Genomic DNA, 24,832 nt, shown 5'->3' with positions numbered 1-24,832 from the left:
TACTATAGGTCAGAGGAGTCTGTCCATCAGGGAACACTGAGGGTTACTATAGGTCAGAGGAGTCTGTTCATCAGGGAACACTGAGGGTTACTATAGGTCAGAGGAGTCTGTCCATCAGGGAACACTGAGGGCTACTATAGGTCAGAGGAGTCTGTCCATCACACTGAGGGTTACTATAGGTCAGAGGAGTCTGTCCATCAGGGAACACTGATGGTTACTATAGGTCAGAGGAGTCTGTCTATCACACTGAGGGTTACTATAGGTCAGAGGAGTCTGTCTATCACACTGAGGGTTACTATAGGTCAGAGGAGTCTGTCCATCACACTGAGGGTTACTATAGGTCAGAGGAGTCTGTCCATCAGGGAACACTGATGGTTACTATAGGTCAGAGGAGTCTGTCCATCACACTGAGGGTTACTATAGGTCAGAGGAGTCTGTCTATCACACTGAGGGCTACTATAGGTCAGATGAGTCTGTCCATCACACTGAGGGTTACTATAGGTCAGAGGAGTCTGTCCATCACACTGAGGGTTACTATAGGTCAGAGGAGTCTGTCCATCACACTGAGGGTTACTATAGGTCAGAGGAGTCTGTCCATCAGGGAACACTGAGGGTTACTATAGGTCAGAGGAGTCTGTCCATCACACTGAGGGTTACTATAGGTCAGAGGAGTTTGTCCATCACACTGAGGGTTACTATAGGTCAGAGGAGTCTGTCCATCACACTGAGGGTTACTATAGGTCAGAGGAGTCTGTCCAGCACACTGAGGGTTACTATAGGTCAGAGGAGTCTGTTCATCAGGGAACACTGAGGGTTACTATAGGTCAGATGAGTCTGTCCATCAGGGAACACTGAGGGTTACTATAGGTCAGAGGAGTCTGTCCATCACACTGAGGGTTACTATAGGTCAGAGGAGTCTGTCCATCAGGGAACACTGAGGGTCACTATAGGTCAGAGGAGTCTGTCCATCACACTGAGGGTTACTATAGGTCAGAGGAGTCTGTCCATCAGAGAACACTGAGGGTTACTATAGGTCAGAGGAGTCTGTCCATCAGAGAACACTGAGGGTTACTATAGGTCAGAGGAGTCTGTCCATCAGGGAACACTGAGGGTTACTATAGGTCAGAGGAGTCTGTCCATCACACTGAGGGTTACTATAGGTCAGAGGAGTCTGTCCATCACACTGAGGGTTACTATAGGTCAGAGGAGTCTGTCCATCACACTGAGGGTTACTATAGGTCAGAGGAGTCTGTTCATCAGGGAACACTGAGGGTTACTATAGGTCAGAGGAGTCTGTCCATCAGGGAACACTGAGGGTTACTATAGGTCAGAGGAGTCTGTCCATCACACTGAGGGTTACTATAGGTCAGAGGAGTCTGTCCATCACACTGAGGGTTACTATAGGTCAGAAGAGTCTGTCCATCACACTGAGGGTTACTATAGGTCAGAGGAGTCTGTCCATCAGGGAGCACTGAGGGTTACTATAGGTCAGAGGAGTCTGTCCATCACACTGAGGGTTACTATAGGTCAGAGGAGTCTGTCCATCAGGGAACACTGAGGGTTACTATAGGTCAGAGGAGTCTGTCCATCACACTGAGGGTTACTATAGGTCAGAGGAGTCTGTCCATCAGGGAACACTGAGGGTTACTATAGGTCAGAGGAGTCTGTCCATCAGGGAACACTGAGGGTTACTATAGGTCAGAGGAGTCTGTCCATCACACTGAGGGTTACTATAGGTCAGAGGAGTCTGTCCATCAGGGAACACTGAGGGTTACTATAGGTCAGAGGAGTCTGTCCATCACACTGAGGGTTACTATAGGTCAGAGGAGTCTGTCCATCAGAGAACACTGGGGGTTACTATAGGTCAGAGGAGTCTGTCCATCAGGGAACACTGAGGGTTACTATAGGTCAGAGGAGTCTGTCCATCAGGGAACACTGAGGGTTACTATAGGTCAGAGGAGCCTGTCCATCAGGGAACACTGAGGGCTACTATAGGTCAGAGGAGTCTGTCCATCACACTGAGGGTTACTATAGGTCAGAGGAGTCTGTCCATCACACTGAGGGTTACTATAGGTCAGAGGAGTCTGTCCATCAGGGAACACTGAGGGTTACTATAGGTCAGAGGAGTCTGTTCATCAGGGAACACTGAGGGTTACTATAGGTCAGAGGAGTCTGTCCATCAGGGAACACTGAGGGCTACTATAGGTCAGAGGAGTCTGTCCATCACACTGAGGGTTACTATAGGTCAGAGGAGTCTGTCCATCAGGGAACACTGAGGGTTACTATAGGTCAGAGGAGCCTGTCCATCAGGGAACACTGAGGGTTACTATAGGTCAGAGGAGTCTGTCCATCAGGGAACACTGAGGGTTACTATAGGTCAGAGGAGTCTGTCCATCAGGGAACACTGAGGGTTACTATAGGTCAGAGGAGTCTGTCCATCACACTGAGGGTTACTATAGGTCAGAGGAGTCTGTCCATCAGGGAACACTGAGGGTTACTATAGGTCAGAGGAGTCTGTCCATCACACTGAGGGTTACTATAGGTCAGAGGAGTCTGTCCATCACACTGAGGGTTCCTATAGGTCAGAGGAGTCTGTCCATCAGGGAACACTGAGGGTTACTATAGGTCAGAGGAGTCTGTCCATCAGGGAACACTGAGGGTTACTATAGGTCAGAGGAGTCTGTCCTTCAGGGAACACTGAGGGTTACTATAGGTCAGAGGAGTCTGTCCATCAGGGAACACTGAGGGTTACTATAGGTCAGAGGAGTCTGTCCATCACACTGAGGGTTACTATAGGTCAGAGGAGTCTGTCCATCAGGGAACACTGAGGGTTACTATAGGTCAGAGGAGTCTATCCATCAGAGAACACTGAGGGTTACTATAGGTCAGAGGAGTCTGTCTATCACACTGAGGGTTACTATAGGTCAGAGGAGTCTGTCCATCAGGGAACACTGAGGGTTACTATAGGTCAGAGGAGTCTGTCCATCAGGGAACACTGAGGGTTACTATAGGTCAGAGGAGTCTGTCCATCAGGGAACACTGAGGGATACTATAGGTCAGAGGAGTCTGTCCATCACACTGAGGGTTACTATAGGTCAGAGGAGTCTGTCCATCACACTGAGGGTTACTATAGGTCAGAGGAGTCTGTACATCAGGGAACACTGAGGGTTACTATAGGTCAGAGGAGTCTGTTCATCAGGGAACACTGAGGGTTACTATAGGTCAGAGGAGTCTGTCCATCAGGGAACACTGAGGGCTACTATAGGTCAGAGGAGTCTGTCCATCACACTGAGGGTTACTATAGGTCAGAGGAGTCTGTCCATCAGGGAACACTGAGGGTTACTATAGGTCAGAGGAGTCTGTCCATCAGGGAACACTGAGGGTTACTATAGGTCAGAGGAGTCTGTCCATCAGGGAACACTGAGGGTTACTATAGGTCAGAGGAGTCTGTCCATCAGGGAACACTGAGGGTTACTATAGGTCAGAGGAGTCTGTCCATCACACTGAGGGTTACTATAGGTCAGAGGAGTCTGTCCATCAGGGAACACTGAGGGTTACTATAGGTCAGAGGAGTCTGTCCATCACACTGAGGGTTACTATAGGTCAGAGGAGTCTGTCCATCACACTGAGGGTTCCTATAGGTCAGAGGAGTCTGTCCATCAGGGAACACTGAGGGTTACTATAGGTCAGAGGAGTCTGTCCATCAGGGAACACTGAGGGTTACTATAGGTCAGAGGAGTCTGTCCATCAGGGAACACTGAGGGTTACTATAGGTCAGAGGAGTCTGTCCATCAGGGAACACTGAGGGTTACTATAGGTCAGAGGAGTCTGTCCATCACACTGAGGGTTACTATAGGTCAGAGGAGTCTGTCCATCAGGGAACACTGAGGGTTACTATAGGTCAGAGGAGTCTATCCATCAGAGAACACTGAGGGTTACTATAGGTCAGAGGAGTCTGTCTATCACACTGAGGGTTACTATAGGTCAGAGGAGTCTGTCCATCAGGGAACACTGAGGGTTACTATAGGTCAGAGGAGTCTGTCCATCAGGGAACACTGAGGGTTACTATAGGTCAGAGGAGTCTGTCCATCAGGGAACACTGAGGGATACTATAGGTCAGAGGAGTCTGTCCATCACACTGAGGGTTACTATAGGTCAGAGGAGTCTGTCCATCAGGGAACACTGAGGATTACTATAGGTCAGAGGAGTCTGTCCATCACACTGAGGGTTACTATAGGTTAGAGGAGTCTGTCCATCAGGGAACACTGAGGGTTACTATAGGTCAGAGGAGTCTGTTCATCAGGGAACACTGAGGGTTACTATAGGTCAGAGGAGTCTGTCCATCAGGGAACACTGAGGGTTACTATAGGTCAGAGGAGTCTGTCCATCACACTGAGGGTTACTATAGGTCAGAGGAGTCTGTCCATCAGGGAACACTGAGGGTTACTATAGGTCAGAGGAGTCTGTCCATCAGGGTACACTGAGAGTTACTATAGGTCAGAGGAGTTTGTCCATCAGGGAACACTGAGGGTTACTATAGGTCAGAGGAGTCTGTATATCAGGGAACACTGAGGGTTACTATAGGTCAGAGGAGGTTGTCCATCACACTGAGGGTTACTATAGGTCAGAGGAGTCTGTCCATCACACTGAGGGTTACTATAGGTCAGAGGAGTCTGTCCATCACACTGAGGGTTACTATAGGTCAGAGGAGTCTGTCCATCAGGGAACACTGAGGGTTACTATAGGTCAGAGGAGTCTGTCCATCACACTGAGGGTTACTATGGGTCAGAGGAGTCTGTCCATCAGGGAACACTGAGGGTTACTATAGGTCAGAGGAGTCTGTCCATCACACTGAGGGTTACTATAGGTCAGAGGAGTCTGTCCATCACACTGAGGGTTACTATAGGTCAGAGGAGTCTGTCCATCAGGGAACACTGAGGGTTACTATAGGTCAGAGGAGTCTGTCCATCAGGGAACACTGAGGGTTACTATAGGTCAGAGGAGTCTGTCCATCAGGGAACACTGAGGGTTACCATAGGTCAGAGGAGTCTGTCCATCACACTGAGGGTTACTATAGGTCAGAGGAGTCTGTCCATCAGGGAACACTGAGGGTTACTATAGGTCAGAGGAGTCTGTCCATCAGGGAACACTGAGGGTTACTATAGGTCAGAGGAGTCTGTCCATCACACTGAGGGTTACTATAGGTCAGAGGAGTCTGTTCATCAGGGAACACTGAGGGTTACTATAGGTCAGAGGAGTCTGTCCATCAGGGAACACTGAGGGTTACTATAGGTCAGAGGAGTCTGTCCATCACACTGAGGGTTACTATAGGTCAGAGGAGTCTGTCCATCAGAGAACACTGAGGGTTACTATAGGTCACAGGAGTCTGTCTATCACACTGAGGTTTACTATAGGTCAGAGGAGTCTGTCAATCAGGGAACACTGAGGGTTACTATAGGTCAGAGGAGTCTGTCCATCAGGGAACACTGAGGGTTACTATAGGTCAGAGGAGTCTGTCAATCAGGGAACACTGAGGGTTACTATAGGTCAGAGGAGTCTGTCCATCAGGGAACACTGAGGGTTACTATAGGTCAGAGGAGTCTATCCATCAGAGAACACTGAGGGTTACTATAGGTCAGAGGAGTCTGTCCATCACACTGAGGGTTACTATAGGTCAGAGGAGTCTGTCCATCACACTGAGGGTTACTATAGGTCAGAGGAGTCTGTCCATCACACTGAGGGTTACTATAGGTCAGAGGAGTCTGTCCATCACACTGAGGGTTACTATAGGTCAGAGGAGTCTGTCCATCAGGGAGCACTGAGGGTTACTATAGGTCAGAGGAGTCTGTCCATCACACTGAGGGTTACTATAGGTCAGAGGAGTCTGTTCATCAGGGAACACTGAGGGTTACTATAGGTCAGAGGAGTCTGTCCATCAGGGAACACTGAGGGTTACTATAGGTCAGAGGAGTCTGTCCATCACACTGAGGGTTACTATAGGTCAGAGGAGTCTGTCCATCAGGGAACACTGAGGGTTACTATAGGTCAGAGGAGTCTGTCCATCACACTGAGGGTTACTATAGGTCAGCGGAGTCTGTCCATCAGAGAACACTGAGGGTTACTATAGGTCAGAGGAGTCTGTCTATCACACTGAGGGTTACTATAGGTCAGAGGAGTCTGTCCATCAGGGAACACTGAGGTTTACTATAGGTCAGAGGAGTCTGTCCATCAGGGAACACTGAGGGTTACTATAGGTCAGAGGAGTCTGTCCATTACACTGAGGGTTACTATAGGTCAGAGGAGTCTGTCCATCAGGGAACACTGAGGGTTACTATAGGTCAGAGGAGTCTGTCCATCACACTGAGGGTTACTATAGGTCAGAGGAGTCTGTCCATCAGAGAACACTGAGGGTTACTATAGGTCAGAGGAGTCTGTCCATCACACTGAGGGTTACTATAGGTCAGAGGAGTCTGTCCATCAGGGAACACTGAGGGTTACTATAGGTCAGAGGAGTCTGTCCATCAGGGAACACTGAGGGTTACTATAGGTCAGAGGAGTCTGTCCATCACACTGAGGGTTACTATAGGTCAGAGGAGTCTGTTCATCAGGGAACACTGAGGGTTACTATAGGTCAGAGGAGTCTGTCCATCAGGGAACACTGAGGGTTACTATAGGTCAGAGGAGTCTGTCCATCACACTGAGGGTTACTATAGGTCAGAGGAGTCTGTCCATCAGAGAACACTGAGGGTTACTATAGGTCACAGGAGTCTGTCTATCACACTGAGGTTTACTATAGGTCAGAGGAGTCTGTCAATCAGGGAACACTGAGGGTTACTATAGGTCAGAGGAGTCTGTCCATCAGGGAACACTGAGGGTTACTATAGGTCAGAGGAGTCTGTCAATCAGGGAACACTGAGGGTTACTATAGGTCAGAGGAGTCTGTCCATCAGGGAACACTGAGGGTTACTATAGGTCAGAGGAGTCTATCCATCAGAGAACACTGAGGGTTACTATAGGTCAGAGGAGTCTGTCCATCACACTGAGGGTTACTATAGGTCAGAGGAGTCTGTCCATCACACTGAGGGTTACTATAGGTCAGAGGAGTCTGTCCATCACACTGAGGGTTACTATAGGTCAGAGGAGTCTGTCCATCACACTGAGGGTTACTATAGGTCAGAGGAGTCTGTCCATCAGGGAGCACTGAGGGTTACTATAGGTCAGAGGAGTCTGTCCATCACACTGAGGGTTACTATAGGTCAGAGGAGTCTGTTCATCAGGGAACACTGAGGGTTACTATAGGTCAGAGGAGTCTGTCCATCAGGGAACACTGAGGGTTACTATAGGTCAGAGGAGTCTGTCCATCACACTGAGGGTTACTATAGGTCAGAGGAGTCTGTCCATCAGGGAACACTGAGGGTTACTATAGGTCAGAGGAGTCTGTCCATCACACTGAGGGTTACTATAGGTCAGCGGAGTCTGTCCATCAGAGAACACTGAGGGTTACTATAGGTCAGAGGAGTCTGTCTATCACACTGAGGGTTACTATAGGTCAGAGGAGTCTGTCCATCAGGGAACACTGAGGTTTACTATAGGTCAGAGGAGTCTGTCCATCAGGGAACACTGAGGGTTACTATAGGTCAGAGGAGTCTGTCCATTACACTGAGGGTTACTATAGGTCAGAGGAGTCTGTCCATCAGGGAACACTGAGGGTTACTATAGGTCAGAGGAGTCTGTCCATCACACTGAGGGTTACTATAGGTCAGAGGAGTCTGTCCATCAGAGAACACTGAGGGTTACTATAGGTCAGAGGAGTCTGTCCATCACACTGAGGGTTACTATAGGTCAGAGGAGTCTGTCCATCAGGGAACACTGAGGGTTACTATAGGTCAGAGGAGTCTGTCCATCACACTGAGGGTTACTATAGGTCAGCGGAGTCTGTCCATCAGAGAACACTGAGGGTTACTATAGGTCAGAGGAGTCTGTCTATCACACTGAGGGTTACTATAGGTCAGAGGAGTCTGTCCATCAGGGAACACTGAGGGTTACTATAGGTCAGAGGAGTCTGTCCATCAGGGAACACTGAGGGTTACTATAGGTCAGAGGAGTCTGTCCATTACACTGAGGGTTACTATAGGTCAGAGGAGTCTGTCCATCAGGGAACACTGAGGGTTACTATAGGTCAGAGGAGTCTGTCCATCACACTGAGGGTTACTATAGGTCAGAGGAGTCTGTCCATCAGAGAACACTGAGGGTTACTATAGGTCAGAGGAGTCTGTCCATCACACTGAGGGTTACTATAGGTCAGAGGAGTCTGTCCATCAGGGAACACTGAGGGTTACTATAGGTCAGAGGAGTCTGTCCATCACACTGAGGGTTACTATAGGTCAGAGGAGTCTGTCCATCACACTGAGGGTTACTATAGGTCAGAGGAGTCTGTCCATCAGGGAACACTGAGGGTTACTATAGGTCAGAGGAGTCTGTCCATCACACTGAGGGTTACTATAGGTCAGAGGAGTCTGTCCATCAGGGAACACTGAGGGTTACTATAGGTCAGAGGAGTCTGTCCATCACACTGAGGGTTACTATAGGTCAGAGGAGTCTGTCCATCAGGGAACAATGAGGGTTACTATAGGTCAGAGGAGTCTGTCCATCACACTGAGGGTTACTATAGGTCAGAGGAGTCTGTCCATCAGGGAACACTGAGGGTCACTATAGGTCAGAGGAGTCTGTTAATCAGGGAACACTGAGGGTTACTATAGGTCAGGGGAGTCTGTCCATCACACTGAGGGTTACTATAGGTCAGAGGAGTCTGTCCATCAGGGAACACTGAGGGTTACTATAGGTCAGAGGAGTCTGTCCATCAGGGAACACTGAGGGTTACTATAGGTCAGAGGAGTCTGTCCATCACACTGAGGGTTACTATAGGTCAGAGGAGTCTGTCCATCAGGGAACACTGAGGGTTACTATAGGTCAGAGGAGTCTGTCCATCACACTGAGGGTTACTATAGGTCAGAGGAGTCTGTCTATAACACTGAGGGTTACTATAGGTCAGAGGAGTCTGTCCATCACACTGAGGGTTACTATAGGTCAGAGGAGTCTGTCCATCACACTGAGGGTTACTATAGGTCAGAGGAGTCTGTCCATCAGGGAACACTGAGGGTTACTATAGGTCAGAGGAGTCTGTCCATTACACTGAGGGTTACTATAGGTCAGAGGAGTCTGTCCATCAGGGAACACTGAGGGTCACTATAGGTCAGAGGAGTCTATCCATCAGATAACACTGAGGGTTACTATAGGTCAGAGGAGTCTGTTCATCACACTGAGGGTTACTATAGGTCAGAGGAGTCTGTTAATCGCACTGAGGGTTACTATAGGTCAGAGGAGTCTGTCCATCAGGGAACACTGAGGGTTACTATAGGTCAGAGGAGTCTGTTCATCAGGGAACACTGAGGGTTACTATAGGTCAGAGGAGTCTGTCCATCAGGGAACACTGAGGGTTACTATAGGTCAGAGGAGTCTGTCCATCACACTGAGGGTTACTATAGGTCAGAGGAGTCTGTCCATCAGGGAACACTGAGGGTTACTATAGGTCAGAGGAGTCTGTCCATCACACTGAGGGTTACTATAGGTCAGAGGAGTCTGTCCATCAGGGAACACTGAGGGTTACTATAGGTCAGAGGAGTCTGTCCATCACACTGAGGGTTACTATAGGTCAGAGGAGTCTGTCCATCAGGGAACACTGAGGGTTACTATAGGTCAGAGGAGTCTGTCCATCAGGGAACACTGAGGGTTACTATAGGTCAGAGGAGTCTGTCCATCACACTGAGGGTTACTATAGGTCAGAGGAGTCTGTCCATCAGGGAACACTGAGGGTTACTATAGGTCAGAGGAGTCTGTCCATCACACTGAGGGTTACTATAGGTCAGAGGAGTCTGTCTATCACACTGAGGGTTACTATAGGTCAGAGGAGTCTGTCCATCACACTGAGGGTTACTATAGGTCAGAGGAGTCTGTCCATCACACTGAGGGTTACTATAGGTCAGAGGAGTCTGTCCATCAGGGAACACTGAGGGTTACTATAGGTCAGAGGAGTCTGTCCATCACACTGAGGGTTACTATAGGTCAGAGGAGTCTGTCCATCAGGGAACACTGAGGGTCACTATAGGTCAGAGGAGTCTATCCATCAGATAACACTGAGGGTTACTATAGGTCAGAGGAGTCTGTTCATCACACTGAGGGTTACTATAGGTCAGAGGAGTCTGTTAATCGCACTGAGGGTTACTATAGGTCAGAGGAGTCTGTCCATCAGGGAACACTGAGGGTTACTATAGGTCAGAGGAGTCTGTTCATCAGAGAACACTGAGGGTTACTATAGGTCAGAGGAGTCTGTCCATCACACTGAGGGTTACTATAGGTCAGAGGAGTCTGTCCATCACACTGAGGGTTACTATAGGTCAGAGGAGTCTGTCCATCACACTGAGGGTTAATATAGGTCAGAGGAGTCTGAGACCAGACCCTAACCTGCTAATATAGAACATACACTGTGAATCTGAGACCAGACCCTAACCTGCTAATATAGAAAATACACTGTGAATCTGAGACCCGACCCTAACCTGCTAATATAGAAAATACACTGTAAATCTGAGACCCTAACCTGCTAATATAGAAAATACACTGTAAATCTGAGACCCGACCCTAACCTGCTAATATAGAAAATACACTGTAAATCTGAGACCAGACCCTAACCTGCTAATATAGAAAATACACTGTGAATCTGAGACCCTAACCTGCTAATATAGAAAATACACTGTAAATCTGATACCAGACCCTAACCTGCTAATATAGAAAATACACTGTGAATCTGAGACCCTAACCTGCTAATATAGAAAATACACTGTGAATCTGAGACCAGACCCTAACCTACTAATATAGAAAATACACTGTGAATCTGAGACCCTAACCTGCTAATATAGAAAATACACTGTGAATCTGAGACCAGACCCTAACCTGCTAATATAGAAAATACACTGTGAATCTGAGACCCTAACCTACTAATATAGAAAATACACTGTGAATCTGAGACCCTAACCTACTAATATAGAAAATACACTGTGAATCTGAGACCAGACCCTAACCTGCTAATATAGAAAATACACTGTGAATCTGAGACCAGACCCTGACCTGCTAATATAGAAAATACACTGTGAATCTGAGACCCTAACCTGCTAATATAGAAAATACACTGTAAATCTGAGACCCTAACCTGCTAATATAGAAAATACACTGTGAATCTGAGACCAGACCCTAACCTGCTAATATAGAAAATACACTGTGAATCTGAGACCAGACCCTAACCTGCTAATATAGAAAATACACTGTGAATCTGAGACCAGACCCTAACCTGCTAATATAGAAAATACACTGTGAATCTGAGACCCTAACCTGCTAATATAGAAAATACACTGTGAATCTGAGACCCTAACCTGCTAATATAGAAAATACACTGTGAATCTGAGACCAGACCCTAACCTGCTAATATAGAAAATACACTGTGAATCTGAGACCCTAACCTGCTAATATAGAAAATACACTGAATCTGAGACCAGACCCTAACCTGCTAATATAGAAAATACACTGTGAATCTGAGACCAGACCCTAACCTGCTAATATAGAAAATACACTGTGAATCTGAGACCCGACCCTAACCTGCTAATATAGAAAATACACTGTGAATCTGAGACCCTAACCTGCTAATATAGAAAATACACTGTGAATCTGAGACCAGACCCTAACCTGCTAGTATAGAAAATACACTGTAAATCTGAGACCGTAACCTGCTGATAGAGAAAATACACTCTAAATCTGAGACCAGACCCTAACCTGCTAATATAGAAAATACACTGTGAATCTGAGACCAGACCCTACCCTGCTAATATAGAAAATACACTGTGAATCTGAGACCCTAACCTGCTAATATAGAAAATACACTGTAAATCTGAGACCAGACCCTAACCTGCTAATATAGAAAATACACTGTGAATCTGAGACCAGACCCTAACCTGCTAATATAGAAAATACACTGTGAATCTGAGACCAGACCCTGACCTGCTAATATAGAAAATACACTGTAAATCTGAGACCTGCTAATATAGAAAATACACTGTGAATCTGAGACCCGTCCCTAAACTGCTAAATAAGAAAATACACTGTAAATCTGAGACCAGACCCTAGCCTGCTAATATAGAAAATACACTGTGAATCTGAGACCCTAACCTGCTAATATAGAAAATACACTGTGAATCTGACACCAGACCCTAACCTGCTAATATAGAAAATACACTGTAAATCTGAGACCCTAACCTGCTAATATAGAAAATACACTGTAAATCTGAGACCCTAACCTGCTAATATAGAAAATACACTGTAAATCTGAGACCCTAACCTGCTAATATAGAAAATACACTGTGAATCTGAGACCAGACCCTGACCTGCTAATATAGAAAATACACTGTGAATCTGAGACCCTAACCTGCTAATATAGAAAATACACTGTAAATCTGAGACCAGACCTTAACCTGCTAATATAGAAAATACACTGTAATTCTGAGACCCTAACCTGCTAATATAGAATTAACACTGTAAATCTGAGACCATAACCTGCTAATATAGAAAATACACTGTAAATCTGAGACCAGACCCTAACCTGCTAATATAGAAAATACACTGTAAATCTGAGACCAGACCCTACCCTGCTAAAATAGAAAATACACTGTGAATCTGAGACCCTAACTTGGTAATATAGAAAATACACTGTGAATCTGAGACTAGACCCTAACCTGCTAATATAGAAAATACACTGTAAATCTGAGACCCTAACCTGCTAATATAGAAAATACACTGTAAATCTTAGACCAGACCCTAACCTGCTAATATAGAAAATACACTGTGAATCTGAGACCAGACCCTAGCCTTCTAATATAGAAAATACACTGTGAATCTGAGACCAGACCCTAGCCTTCTAATATAGAAAATACACTGTAAATCTGAGACCTGCTAAAATAGAAAATACACTGTAAATCTGAGACCTGCTAATATAGAAAATACACTGTGAATCTGAGACCCTAACCTGCTAATATAGAAAATACACTGTGAATCTGAGACCCTAACCTGCTAATATAGAAAATACACTGTAAATCTGAGACCAGACCCTAACCTGCTAATATAGAATTAACACTGTAAATCTGAGACCATAACCTGCTAATATAGAAAATACACTGTAAATCTGAGACCAGACCCCAACCTGCTAATATAGAAAATACACTGTGAATCTGAGACCCTAACCTGCTAATATAGAAAATACACTGTGAATCTGAGACCAGACCCTAACCTGCTAATATAGAAAATACACTTTGAATCTGATACCAGACCCTAACCTGCTAATATAGAAAATACACTGTGAATCTGAGACCAGACCCTAACCTGCTAATATAGAAAATACACTGTGAATCTGAGACCCTAACCTGCTAATAAAGAAAATACACTGTAAATCTGAGACCCGACCCTAACCTGCTAATATAGAAAATACACTGTAAATCTCAGACCCTAACCTGCTAATATAGAAAATACACTGTGAATCTGAGACCCTAACCTGCTAATATAGAAAATACACTGTGAATCTGAGACCCTAACCTGCTAATATAGAAAATACACTGTGAATCTGAGACCAGACCCTAACCTGCTAATATAGAAAATACACTGTGAATCTGAGACCCTAACCTGCTAATACAGAAAATACACTGTAAATCTGAGACCTGCTAATATAGAAAATACACTGTGAATCTGAGACCCTAACCTGCTAATATAGAAAATACACTGTAAATCTGAGACCAGACCCTAACCTGCTAATATAGAAAATACACTGTAAATCTGAGACCAGACCCTAACCTGCTAATATAGAAAATACACTGTAAATCTCAGACCCTAAACTGCTATTATAGAACATACACTGTAAATCTGAGACCAGACCCTAACCTGCTAATATAGAAAATACACTGTGAATCTGAGACCAGACCCTAACCTGCTAATATAGAAAATACACTGTGAATCTGAGACAAGACCCTAACCTGCTAATATAGAAAATACACTGTGAATCTGAGACCAGACCCTAACCTGCTAATATAGAAAATACACTGTGAATCTGAGACCCTAACCTGCTAATATAGAAAATACACTGTGAATCTGAGACCAGACCCTAACCTGCTAATATAGAAAATACACTGTAAATCTGAGACCCTAACCTGCTAATATAGAAAATACACTGTAAATCTGAGACCAGACCCTAACCTGCTAATATAGAAAATACACTGTGAATCTGAGACCCTAACCTGCTAATATAGAAAATACACTGTGAATCTGAGACCAGACCCTAACCTGCTAATATAGAAAATACACTTTGAATCTGATACCAGACCCTAACCTGCTAATATAGAAAATACACTGTGAATCTGAGACCAGACCCTAACCTGCTAATATAGAAAATACACTGTGAATCTGAGACCAGACCCTAACCTGCTAATATAGAAAATACACTGTGAATCTGAGACAAGACCCTGACCTGCTAATATAGAAAATACACTGTAAATGTGAGACCAGACCCTACCCTGCTAATATAGAAAATACACTGTAAATCTGAGACCCTAACCTGCTAATATAGAAAATACACTGTGAATCTGAGACCAGACCCTAACCTGATAATTAAGAAAATACACTGTGAATCTGAGACCCTAACCTGCTAATATAGAAAATACACTGTGAATCTGAGACAAGACCCTGACCTGCTAATATAGAAAATACACTGTGAATCTGAGACCAGACCCTAACCTGCTAATATAGAAAATACACTGTGAATCTGAGACCAGACCCTAACCTGCTAATATAGAAAATACACTGTAAATCTGAGACCAGACCCTAACCTGCTAATATAGAAAATACACTGTGAATCTGAGACCCTAACCTGCTAATATAGAAAATACACTGTGAATCTGAGACCCTAACCTGCTAATATAGAAAATACACTGTAAATCTGAGACCAGACCCTAACCTGCTAATATAGACAATACACTGTAAATCTGAGACCAGACCCTACCCTGCTAATATAGAAAATACACTGTGAATCTGAGACCCTAACCTGCTAATATAGAAAATACACTGTGAATCTGAGACCAGACCCTAACCTGCTAATATAGAAAATACACTGTAAATCTGAGACCAGACCCTAACCTGCTAATATAGAAAATACACTGTGAATCTGAGACCAGACCCTAACCTGCTAATATAGAAAATACACTGTAAATCTGAGACCAGACCCTAACCTGCTAATATAGAAAATACACTGTGAATCTGAGACAAGACCCTGACCTGCTAATATAGAAAATACACTGTGAATCTGAGACAAGACCCTAACCTGCTAATATAGAAAATACACTGTGAATCTGAGACCAGACCCTAACCTGCTAATATAGATAATACACTGTAAATCTGAGACCAGACCCTAACCTGCTAATATAGAAAATACACTGTAAATCTGAGACCAGACCCTGACCTGCTAATATAGAAAATACACTGTGAATCTGAGACCAGACCCTAACCTGCTAATATAGAAAATACACTGTAAATCTGAGACCAGACCCTAACCTGCTAATATAGAAAATACACTGTGAATCTGAGACCCTAACCTGCTAATATAGAAAATACACTGTGAATCTGAGACCAGACCCTAACCTGCTAATATAGAAAATACACTGTGAATCTGAGACCCTAACCTGCTAATATAGAAAATACACTGTGAATCTGAGACCCTAACCTGCTAATATAGAAAATACACTGTGAATCTGAGACCCTAACCTGCTAATATAGAAAATACACTGTGAATCTGAGACCCTGACCCTAACCTGCTAATATAGAAAATACACTGTGAATCTGAGACCAGACCCTAACCTGCTAATATAGAAAATACACTGTGAATCTGAGACCCTAACCTGCTAATATAGAAAATACACTGTGAATCTGAGACCCTAACCTGCTAATATAGAAAATACACTGTAAATCTGAGACCCTAACCTGCTAATATAGAAAATACACTGTAAATCTGATACCCTAACCTGCTAATATAGAAAATACACTGTGAATCTGAGACCAGACCCTAATCTTATGTTCTCTCTATTCAAGCTGCCTGTCCCACGGATATTTGTGTGTGTGTGTGTGTGTGTGTGTGTGTGTGTGTGTGTGTGTGTGTGTGTGTGTGTGTGTGTGTGTGTGTGTGTGTGTGTGTGTGTGTGTGTGTGTGTGAGTGTGTGTGTGTGTGTACCTGTCTTCTCAGGTCCGATGACGAGAAACTTGGGCAACCTATCACAGGTCTTCTCCTTGGACCATATATCTCTGTGCCTCTTGTCATCACACGGGTTCTACAGAGAGACAGAGACACACACTGTTAACACACACACACACTGATAACACACACACACACACACACACACACACACACACACACACACACACACACACACACACACACACACACACACACACACACACACACACACACACTGTTAACACACACACACTGTTAACACACACACACACACAGGGGTCAGGGGTTAGAGGTTACCTGCCAGAGAGGCTGTCTCTGCTGGGGGAACAGGGTGAAGTATCTCTGGACCAGTTGTAGAGGAGGTCAGGGGTCAGGGGTTAGAGGTTACCTGCCAGAGAGGCTGTCTCTGCTGGGGGAACAGGGTGAAGTATCTCTGGGCCAGTTGTAGAGGAGGTCAGGGGTTAGAGGTTACCTGCCAGAGAGGCTGTCTCTGCTGGGGGAACAGGGTGAAGTATCTCTGGGCCCATTGTAGAGGAGGTCAGGGGTCAGGGGTTAGAGGTTACCTGCCAGAGAGGCTGTCTCTGCTGGGGGAACAGGGTGAAGTATCTCTGGGCCAGTTGTAGAGGAGGTCAGGGGTCAGGGGTTACCTGCCAGAGAGGCTGTCTCTGCTGGGGGAACAGGGTGAAGTTTCTCTGGGCCAGTTGTAGAGGAGGTCAGGGGTTAGAGGTTACCTGCCAGAGAGGCTGTCTCTGCTGGGGGAACAGGGTGAAGTATCTCTGGACCAGTTGTAGAGGAGGTCAGGGGTCAGGGGTTAGAGGTTACCTGCCAGAGAGGCTGTCTCTGCTGGGGGAACAGGGTGAAGTATCTCTGGGCCAGTTGTAGAGGAGGTCAGGGGTTAGAGGTTACCTGCCAGAGAGGCTGTCTCTGCTGGGGGAACAGGGTGAAGTATCTCTGGGCCAGTTGTAGAGGAGGTCAGGGGTTAGAGGTTACCTGCCAGAGAGGCTGTCTCTGCTGGGGGAACAGGGTGAAGTATCTCTGGGCCAGTTTTAGAGGAGGTCAGGGGTTAGAGGTTAGAGGTTACCTGCCAGAGAGGCTGTCTCTGCTGGGGGAACAGGGTGAAGTATCTCTGGGTCAGTTGTAGAGGAGGTCAGGGGTTAGAGGTTACCTGCCAGAGAGGCTGTCTCTGCTGGGGGAACAGGGTGAAGTATCTCTGGGCCAGTTGTAGAGGAGGTCAGGGGTCAGGGGTTAGAGGTTACCTGCCAGAGAGGCTGTCTTTGCTGGGGGAACAGGGTGAAGTATCTCTGGGCCAGTTGTAGAGGAGGTCAGGGGTCAGGGGTTAGAGGTTACCTGCCAGAGAGGCTGTCTCTGCTGGGGGAACAGGGTGAAGTATCTCTGGGCCAGTTGTAGAGGAGGTCAGGGGTTAGAGGTTAGAGGTTACCTGCCAGAGAGGCTGTCTCTGCTGGGGGAACAGGGTGAAGTATCTCTGGGCCAGTTGTAGAGGAGGTCAGGGGTTACCTGCCAGAGAGGCTGTCTCTGCTGGGGGAACAGGGTGAAGTATCTCTGGGCCAGTTGTAGAGGAGGTCAGGGGTCAGGGGTTAGAGGTTACCTGCCAGAGAGGCTGTCTCTGCTGGGGGAACAGGGTGAAGTATCTCTGGGCCAGTTGTAGAGGAGGTCAGGGGTTAGAGGTTACCTGCCAGAGAGGCTGTCTCTGCTGGGGGAACAGGGTGAAGTATCTCTGGGCCAGCTGCAGAGGAGGTAGAGTGTCTAGCTGGAGGTGTGTCCAGGTAGAGACGAAGTCGGCCAGTTGGAGGAATGTGTACAGACCCAGACGATCATTGCCGTAGTTCGACAGGTGGGTCATAAACACACTGATCTGGAAGGGGGAGAGGACACACAGGAACAAGAAAGTTGACTCCTATGTTGAATTCAAGAAGGAAGTTGACTCCACTGGTGAATTCAAGATGGAAGTTGACTCCACTGGTGAATTCAAGAAGGAAGTTGACTCCTATGTTGAATTCAAGAAGGAAGTTGACTCCTCTGGTGAATTCAAGAAGGAAGTTGACTCCTATGTTGAATTCAAGATGGAAGTTGACTCCTCTGGTGAATTCAAGAAGGAAGTTGACTCCTCTGGTGAATTCAAGAAGGAAGTTGACTCCTCTGGTGAATTCAAGAAGGAAGTTGACTCCTCTGGTGAATTCAAGAAGGAAGTTGACTCCTCTGGTGAATTCAAGAAGGAAGTTGACTCCACTGTTGAATTCAAGAAGGAAGTTGACTCCTCTGTGGAATTCAAGAAGGAAGTTGAATCCTCTCTGGAATTCAAGAAGGAAGTTGACTCCTCTGGTGAATTCAAGAAGGAAGTTGACTCCACTGTTGAATTCAAGAAGGAAGTTGACTCCACTGTTAAATTCAAGAAGGAAGTTGACTCCACTGTGGAATTCAAGAAGGAAGTTGACTCCACTGTGGAATTTAAGAAGGAAGTTGACTCCACTGTTAAATTCAAGAAGGAAGTTGACTCCTCTCTGGAATTCAAGATGGAAGTTGACTCCACTGTTGAATTCAACAACTAATTCCTCATCATCTGAATGTAGAAGAAGTCCTAGTCCACCCCGTGATGTTCCCTTCCTCCTGAAGCCTACTCTTCTCCCCACTCATCTAAAACCATTGGATCGGTGTCAGGACTCCCCACTCATCTAAAACCATTGGATCGGTGTCAGGACTCCCCACTCATCTAAAATCATTGGATCGGTGTCAGGACTCCCCACTCATCTAAAACCATTGGATCGGTGTCAGGACTCCCCACTCATCTAAAACCATTGGATCGGTGTCAGGACTCCCCACTCATCTAAAACCATTGGATCGGTATCAGGACTCCCCACTCATCTAAAACCATTGGATCGGTGTCGGGACTCCCCACTCATCTAAAACCATTGGATCGGACTCCCCACTCATCTAAAACCATTGGATCGGTGTCAGGACTCCCCACTCATCTAAAACCATTGGATCGGACTCCCCACTCATCTAAAACCATTGGATCGGTGTCAGGACTCCCCACTCATCTAAAACCATTGGATCGGTGTCAGGACTCCCCACTCATCTAAAACCATTGGATCGGTGTCAGGACTCCCCACTCATCTAAAACCATTGGATCGGTGTCAGGACTCCCCACTCATCTAAAACCATTGGATCGGACTCCCCACTCATCTAAAACCATTGGATCGGTGTCAGGACTCCCCACTCATCTAAAACCATTGGATCGGACTCCCCACTCATCTAAAACCATTGGATCAGTGTCAGGACTCCCCACTCATCTAAAACCATTGGATCGGTGTCAGGACTCCCCACTCATCTAAAACCATTGGATCGGACTCCCCACTCATCTAAAACCATTGGATCGGTGTCAGGACTCCCCACTCATCTAAAACCATTGGATCGGTGTCAGGACTCCCCACTCATCTAAAACCATTGGATCGGTGTCAGGACTCCCCACTCATCTAAAACCATTGGATCGGTGTCAGGACTCCCCTCTCATCTAAAACCATTGGATCGGTGTCGGGACTCCCCACTCATCTAAAACCATTGGATCGGACTCCCCACTCATCTAAAACCATTGGATCGGACTCCCCACTCATCTAAAACCATTGGATCGGTGTCGGGACTCCCCACTCATCTAAAACCATTGGATCGGAATCCCCACTCATCTAAAACCATTGGATCGGTGTCAGGACTCTCCCACTCATCTAAAACCATTGGATCGGTGTCAGGACTCCCCACTCATCTAAAACCATTGGATCGGTATCAGGACTCCCCACTCATCTAAAACCATTGGATCGGTGTCAGGACTCCCCACTCATCTAAAACCATTGGATCGGTGTAGGGACTCCCCCACCCATCTAAAACCATTGGATCGGACTCCCCACTCATCTAAAACCATTGGATCGGACTCCCCACTCATCTAAAACCATTGGATCGGTGTCAGGACTCCCCACTCATCTAAAACCATTGGATCGGTGTCAGGACTCCCCACTCATCTAAAACCATTGGATCGGTGTCAGGACTCCCCACCCATCTAAAACCATTGGATCGGTGTCAGGACTCCCCACTCATCTAAAACCATTGGATCGGTGTCGGGACTCCCCACTCATCTAAAACCATTGGATCGGACTCCCCACTCATCTAAAACCATTGGATTGGTGTCGGGACTCCCCACTCATCTAAAACCATTGGATCGGTGTCGGGACACCCCACTCATCTAAAACCATTGGATCGGTGTCGGGACTCCCCCACTCATCTAAAACCATTGGATCGGTGTCGGGACACCCCACTCATCTAAAACCATTGGATCGGTGTCAGGACTCCCCCACTCATCTAAAACCATTGGATCGGTGTCGGGACACCCCACTCATCTAAAACCATTGGATCGGTGTCGGGACACCCCACTCATCTAAAACCATTGGATCGGACTCCCCACTCATCTAAAACCATTGGATCGGTGTCGGGACTCCCCACTCATCTAAAACCATTGGATCGGTGTCAGGACTCCCCCACTCATCTAAAACCATTGGATCGGTGTCGTGACTCCCCACTCATCTAAAACCATTGGATCGGACTCCCCACTCATCTAAAACCATTGGATCGGTGTCAGGACTCCCCACTCATCTAAAACCATTGGATCGGTGTAGGGACTCCCCACTCATCTAAAACCATTGAATCGGTGTAGGGACTCCCCACTCATCTAAAACCATTGAATCGGTGTCGTGACTCCCCACTCATCTAAAACCATTGGATCGGACTCCCCACTCATCTAAAACCATTGGATCGGTGTCAGGACTCCCCCACTCATCTAAAACCATTGGATCGGTGTCAGGACTCCCCACTCATCTAAAACCATTGGATCGGTGTCAGGACTCCCCACTCATCTAAAACCATTGGATCGGTGTCAGGACTCCCCTCTCATCTAAAACCATTGGATCGGTGTCAGGACTCCCCACTCATCTAAAACCATTGGATCAGTGTCAGGACTCCCCACTCATCTAAAACCATTGGATCGGTGTCAGGACTCCCCACTCATCTAAAACCATTGGATCGGTGTCAGGACCTCCCACTCATCTAAAACCATTGGATCGGACTCCCCACTCATCTAAAACCATTGGATCGGACTCTCCACTCATCTAAAACCATTGGATCGGTGTCGGGATGGGCTTGAGGGAGTAATTGCCTTTTAAACGCATGAAGGGAAGTGAACAAGCTGCAGACTGCAACTACAGATGGTAACTACAGACGGTAACTACAGACGGTAACTACAGACTGCAACTACAGACGGTAACTACAGACTGCAACTACAGATTGTAACTACAGACGGTAACTACAGACTGTAACTACAGACTGCAACTACAGACTGTAACTACAGACTGTAACCATAAACTGTAACTACAGACTGCAACTACAGACCGCAACTACAGACCGCAACTACAGACTGCAACTACAGACTGTAACTACAGACTGCAACTACAGACTGTAACTACAGACAGCAACTACAGACTGTAACAACAGACTGCAACTACAGACTGTAACTACAGACTGCAACTACAGACTGTAACTACAGACTGTAACCATAAACTGTAACTACAGACTGCAACTACAGACCGCAACTACAGACTGCAACTACAGACTGTAACTACAGACTGCAACTACAGACTGTAACCACAGACTGCAACTACAGACTGTAACCACAGACTGTAACCACAGACTGTAACTACAGACTGCAACTACAGACTGCAACTACAGACTGCAACTACAGACTGTAACTACAGACTGTAACTACAGACCGCAACTACAGACTGTAACTACAGACTGCAACTACAGACTGCAACTACAGACTGCAACTACAGACTGTAACTACAGACTGCAACCACAGACTGCAACTACAGACTGTAACTACAGACTGCAACTACAGACTGCAACTACAGACTGTAACTACAGACTGCAACTATAGACTGTAACTACATACTGCAACTACAGACTGTAACTACAGACTGCAACTACAGACTGTAACTACAGACTGCAACTACAGACTGCAACTACAGACAGCAACTACAGACTGTAACTACAGACTGCAAATACAGACTACAACTACAGACTGCAACTACAGACTGCAACTACAGACTGTAACTACAGACTGCAAATACAGACTGTAACTACAGACTACAACTATAGACTGCAACTATAGACTGCAACTACAGACTGTAACTACAGACTGTAACTACAGACCGCAACTACAGACCGTAACTACAGACTGCAACTACAGACTGTAACTACAGACTGCAACTACAGACTGCAACTACAGACTGTAACTACAGACTGCAACCACAGACTGCAACTACAGACTGTAACTACAGACTGCAACTACAGACTGTAACTACAGACTGCAACTACAGACTACAACTACAGACTGCAACTACAGACTGCAACTACAGACTGTAACCATAAACTGTAACTACAGACTGCAACTACAGACCGCAACTACAGACTGTAACTACAGACTGCAACTACAGACTGCAACTACAGACTGCAACCACAGACTGCAACCACAGACTGTAACTACAGACTGCAACTACAGACTGTAACTACAGACTGCAACTACAGACTGTAACTACAGACTGTAACTACAGACTGCAACTACAGACAGCAACTACAGACTGTAACTACAGACTGCAAATACAGACTACAACTACAGACTGCAACTACAGACTGTAACCACAGACTGTAACTACAGACTGCAACTACAGACTGTAACTACAGACTGCAACTACAGACTGCAACTACAGACTGCAACTACAGACTTTAACTACAGACTGTAACTACAGACTGTAACTACAGACTGCAACTACAGACTGCAACTACAGACTGCAACTACAGACTGTAACTACAGACTGTAACTACAGACCACAACTACAGACTGTAACTACAGACTGCAACTACAGACTGCAACTACAGACTGCAACTACAGACTGTAACTACAGACTGTAACTACAGACTGCAACTACAGACTACAACTACAGACTGTAACCACAGACTACATGCAGATCTCCTAACAGCTCCCAGATGGCAGCAGTTAAACAGAGAGGGGTGTGTGTGTGTGTGTGTGTGTGTGTGTGTGTGTGTGTGTGTGTGTGTGTGTGTGTGTGTGTGTGTGTGTGTGTGTGTGTGTGTGTGCGTGCGTGGGTGTGTGCTTGTGTGTGTGTGTTTATGTGTTTGCGTGTGTGTGTGTGTGTGTGTGTGTGTGTGTGTGTGTGTGTGTGTGTGTGTGTGTGTGTGTGTGTGTGTGTGTGTGTGTGCGTGCGGGTGCGTGCGGGTGCGTGCGGGTGCGTGTGTGTGTGTGTGTGTGTGTGTGTGTGTGTGTGTGTGTGTGTGTGTGTGTGTGTGTGTGTGTGTGTGTGCGTGCGTGCTTGTGTGTGTGTGTTTATGTGTTTATGTGTTTGCGTGTGTGTGTGTGTGTGTGTGTGTGTGTGTGTGTGTGTGTGTGTGTGTGTGCGTGCGGGTGTGTGTGTGTGTGTGTGTGTGTGTGTGTGTGTGTGTGTGTGTGTGTGTGTGTGTGTGTGTGTGTGTGTGACAGAGGCCTCTCTTTAGTGCTGAGGGTTGCTGTAAATACGAACAGACAGTTTGATGGATCAGAGACCACGGTCCCTCCCTCTCCCCCACTCTCCCTCTCCTCTGATGGATCAGAGACCACGGTCCAGAACGCAGACCACACCAGAATACTGATGGGGTAGTGTGTGTTTTGGTGTGTTGGTGTGTGAGAGTGTGTGTTGGTGTGTGTGAGTGTGTTTAGGTGTGTTGGTGTGTGTGAGTGTGTGTGAGTGTGTGTTGGTGTGTGTGAGTGTGTGTTGGTGTGTGTGAGTGTGTGTTGGTATGTTTGTGCCAAAAGAGCATCTACCACGATAACTCCAACACTATAAAGGGATAGTTGACCTAAATCACACAGTAGCATACTGTATGTGATATTAAAGGGGTAGTTGACCACAGTAACATACTGTATGTGATATTAAAGGGATAGTTGACCTAAATCACACAGTAACATACTGTATGTGATATTAAAGGGATAGTTGACCACAGTAACATACTGTATGTGATATTAAAGGGGTAGTTGACCTAAATCACACAGTAACATACTGTATGTGATATTAAAGGGATAGTTGACCTAAATCACACAGTAACATACTGTATCTGATATTAAAGGGATAGTTGACCACAGTAACATACTGTATGTGATATTAAAGGGATAGTTGACCTAAATCACACAGTAACATACTGTATCTGATATTAAAGGGATAGTTGACCTAAATCACACAGTAACATACTGTATGTGATATTAAAGGGATAGTTGACCTAAATCACACAGTAACATACTGTATCTGATATTAAAGGGATAGTTGACCTAAATCACACAGTAACATACTGTATCTG

At 46.0% G+C, this 24,832-nt stretch overlaps 1 protein-coding gene across 1 annotated transcript in view; it reads right to left on the bottom strand.

Annotated features, from left to right (window-relative positions):
* The window catches only part of LOC129842418 (uncharacterized), a gene marked incomplete at its 3' end in the record, with an annotated part of 150,309 nt that overhangs the window by 10,049 nt on the left and 115,428 nt on the right, over positions 1–24,832 (bottom strand). Inside the window, exons 4-5 of the mRNA XM_055910973.1 lie at positions 18,060–18,242; positions 16,367–16,463 (exon numbers count right to left, since the gene is read on the bottom strand). Of these exons, the coding sequence (XP_055766948.1) occupies positions 16,367–16,463; positions 18,060–18,242 (280 nt within the window). The remainder of the gene's footprint in view (positions 1–16,366; positions 16,464–18,059; positions 18,243–24,832) is intronic.

This window comes from Salvelinus fontinalis, unplaced genomic scaffold (genome assembly GCF_029448725.1).
Source record: "Salvelinus fontinalis isolate EN_2023a unplaced genomic scaffold, ASM2944872v1 scaffold_0039, whole genome shotgun sequence".
NCBI lineage: Eukaryota > Metazoa > Chordata > Actinopteri > Salmoniformes > Salmonidae > Salvelinus > Salvelinus fontinalis.
The sequence above is the reverse complement of the archived record's forward strand: the minus strand, read 5'-3'. Positions and strand labels throughout refer to the sequence as shown.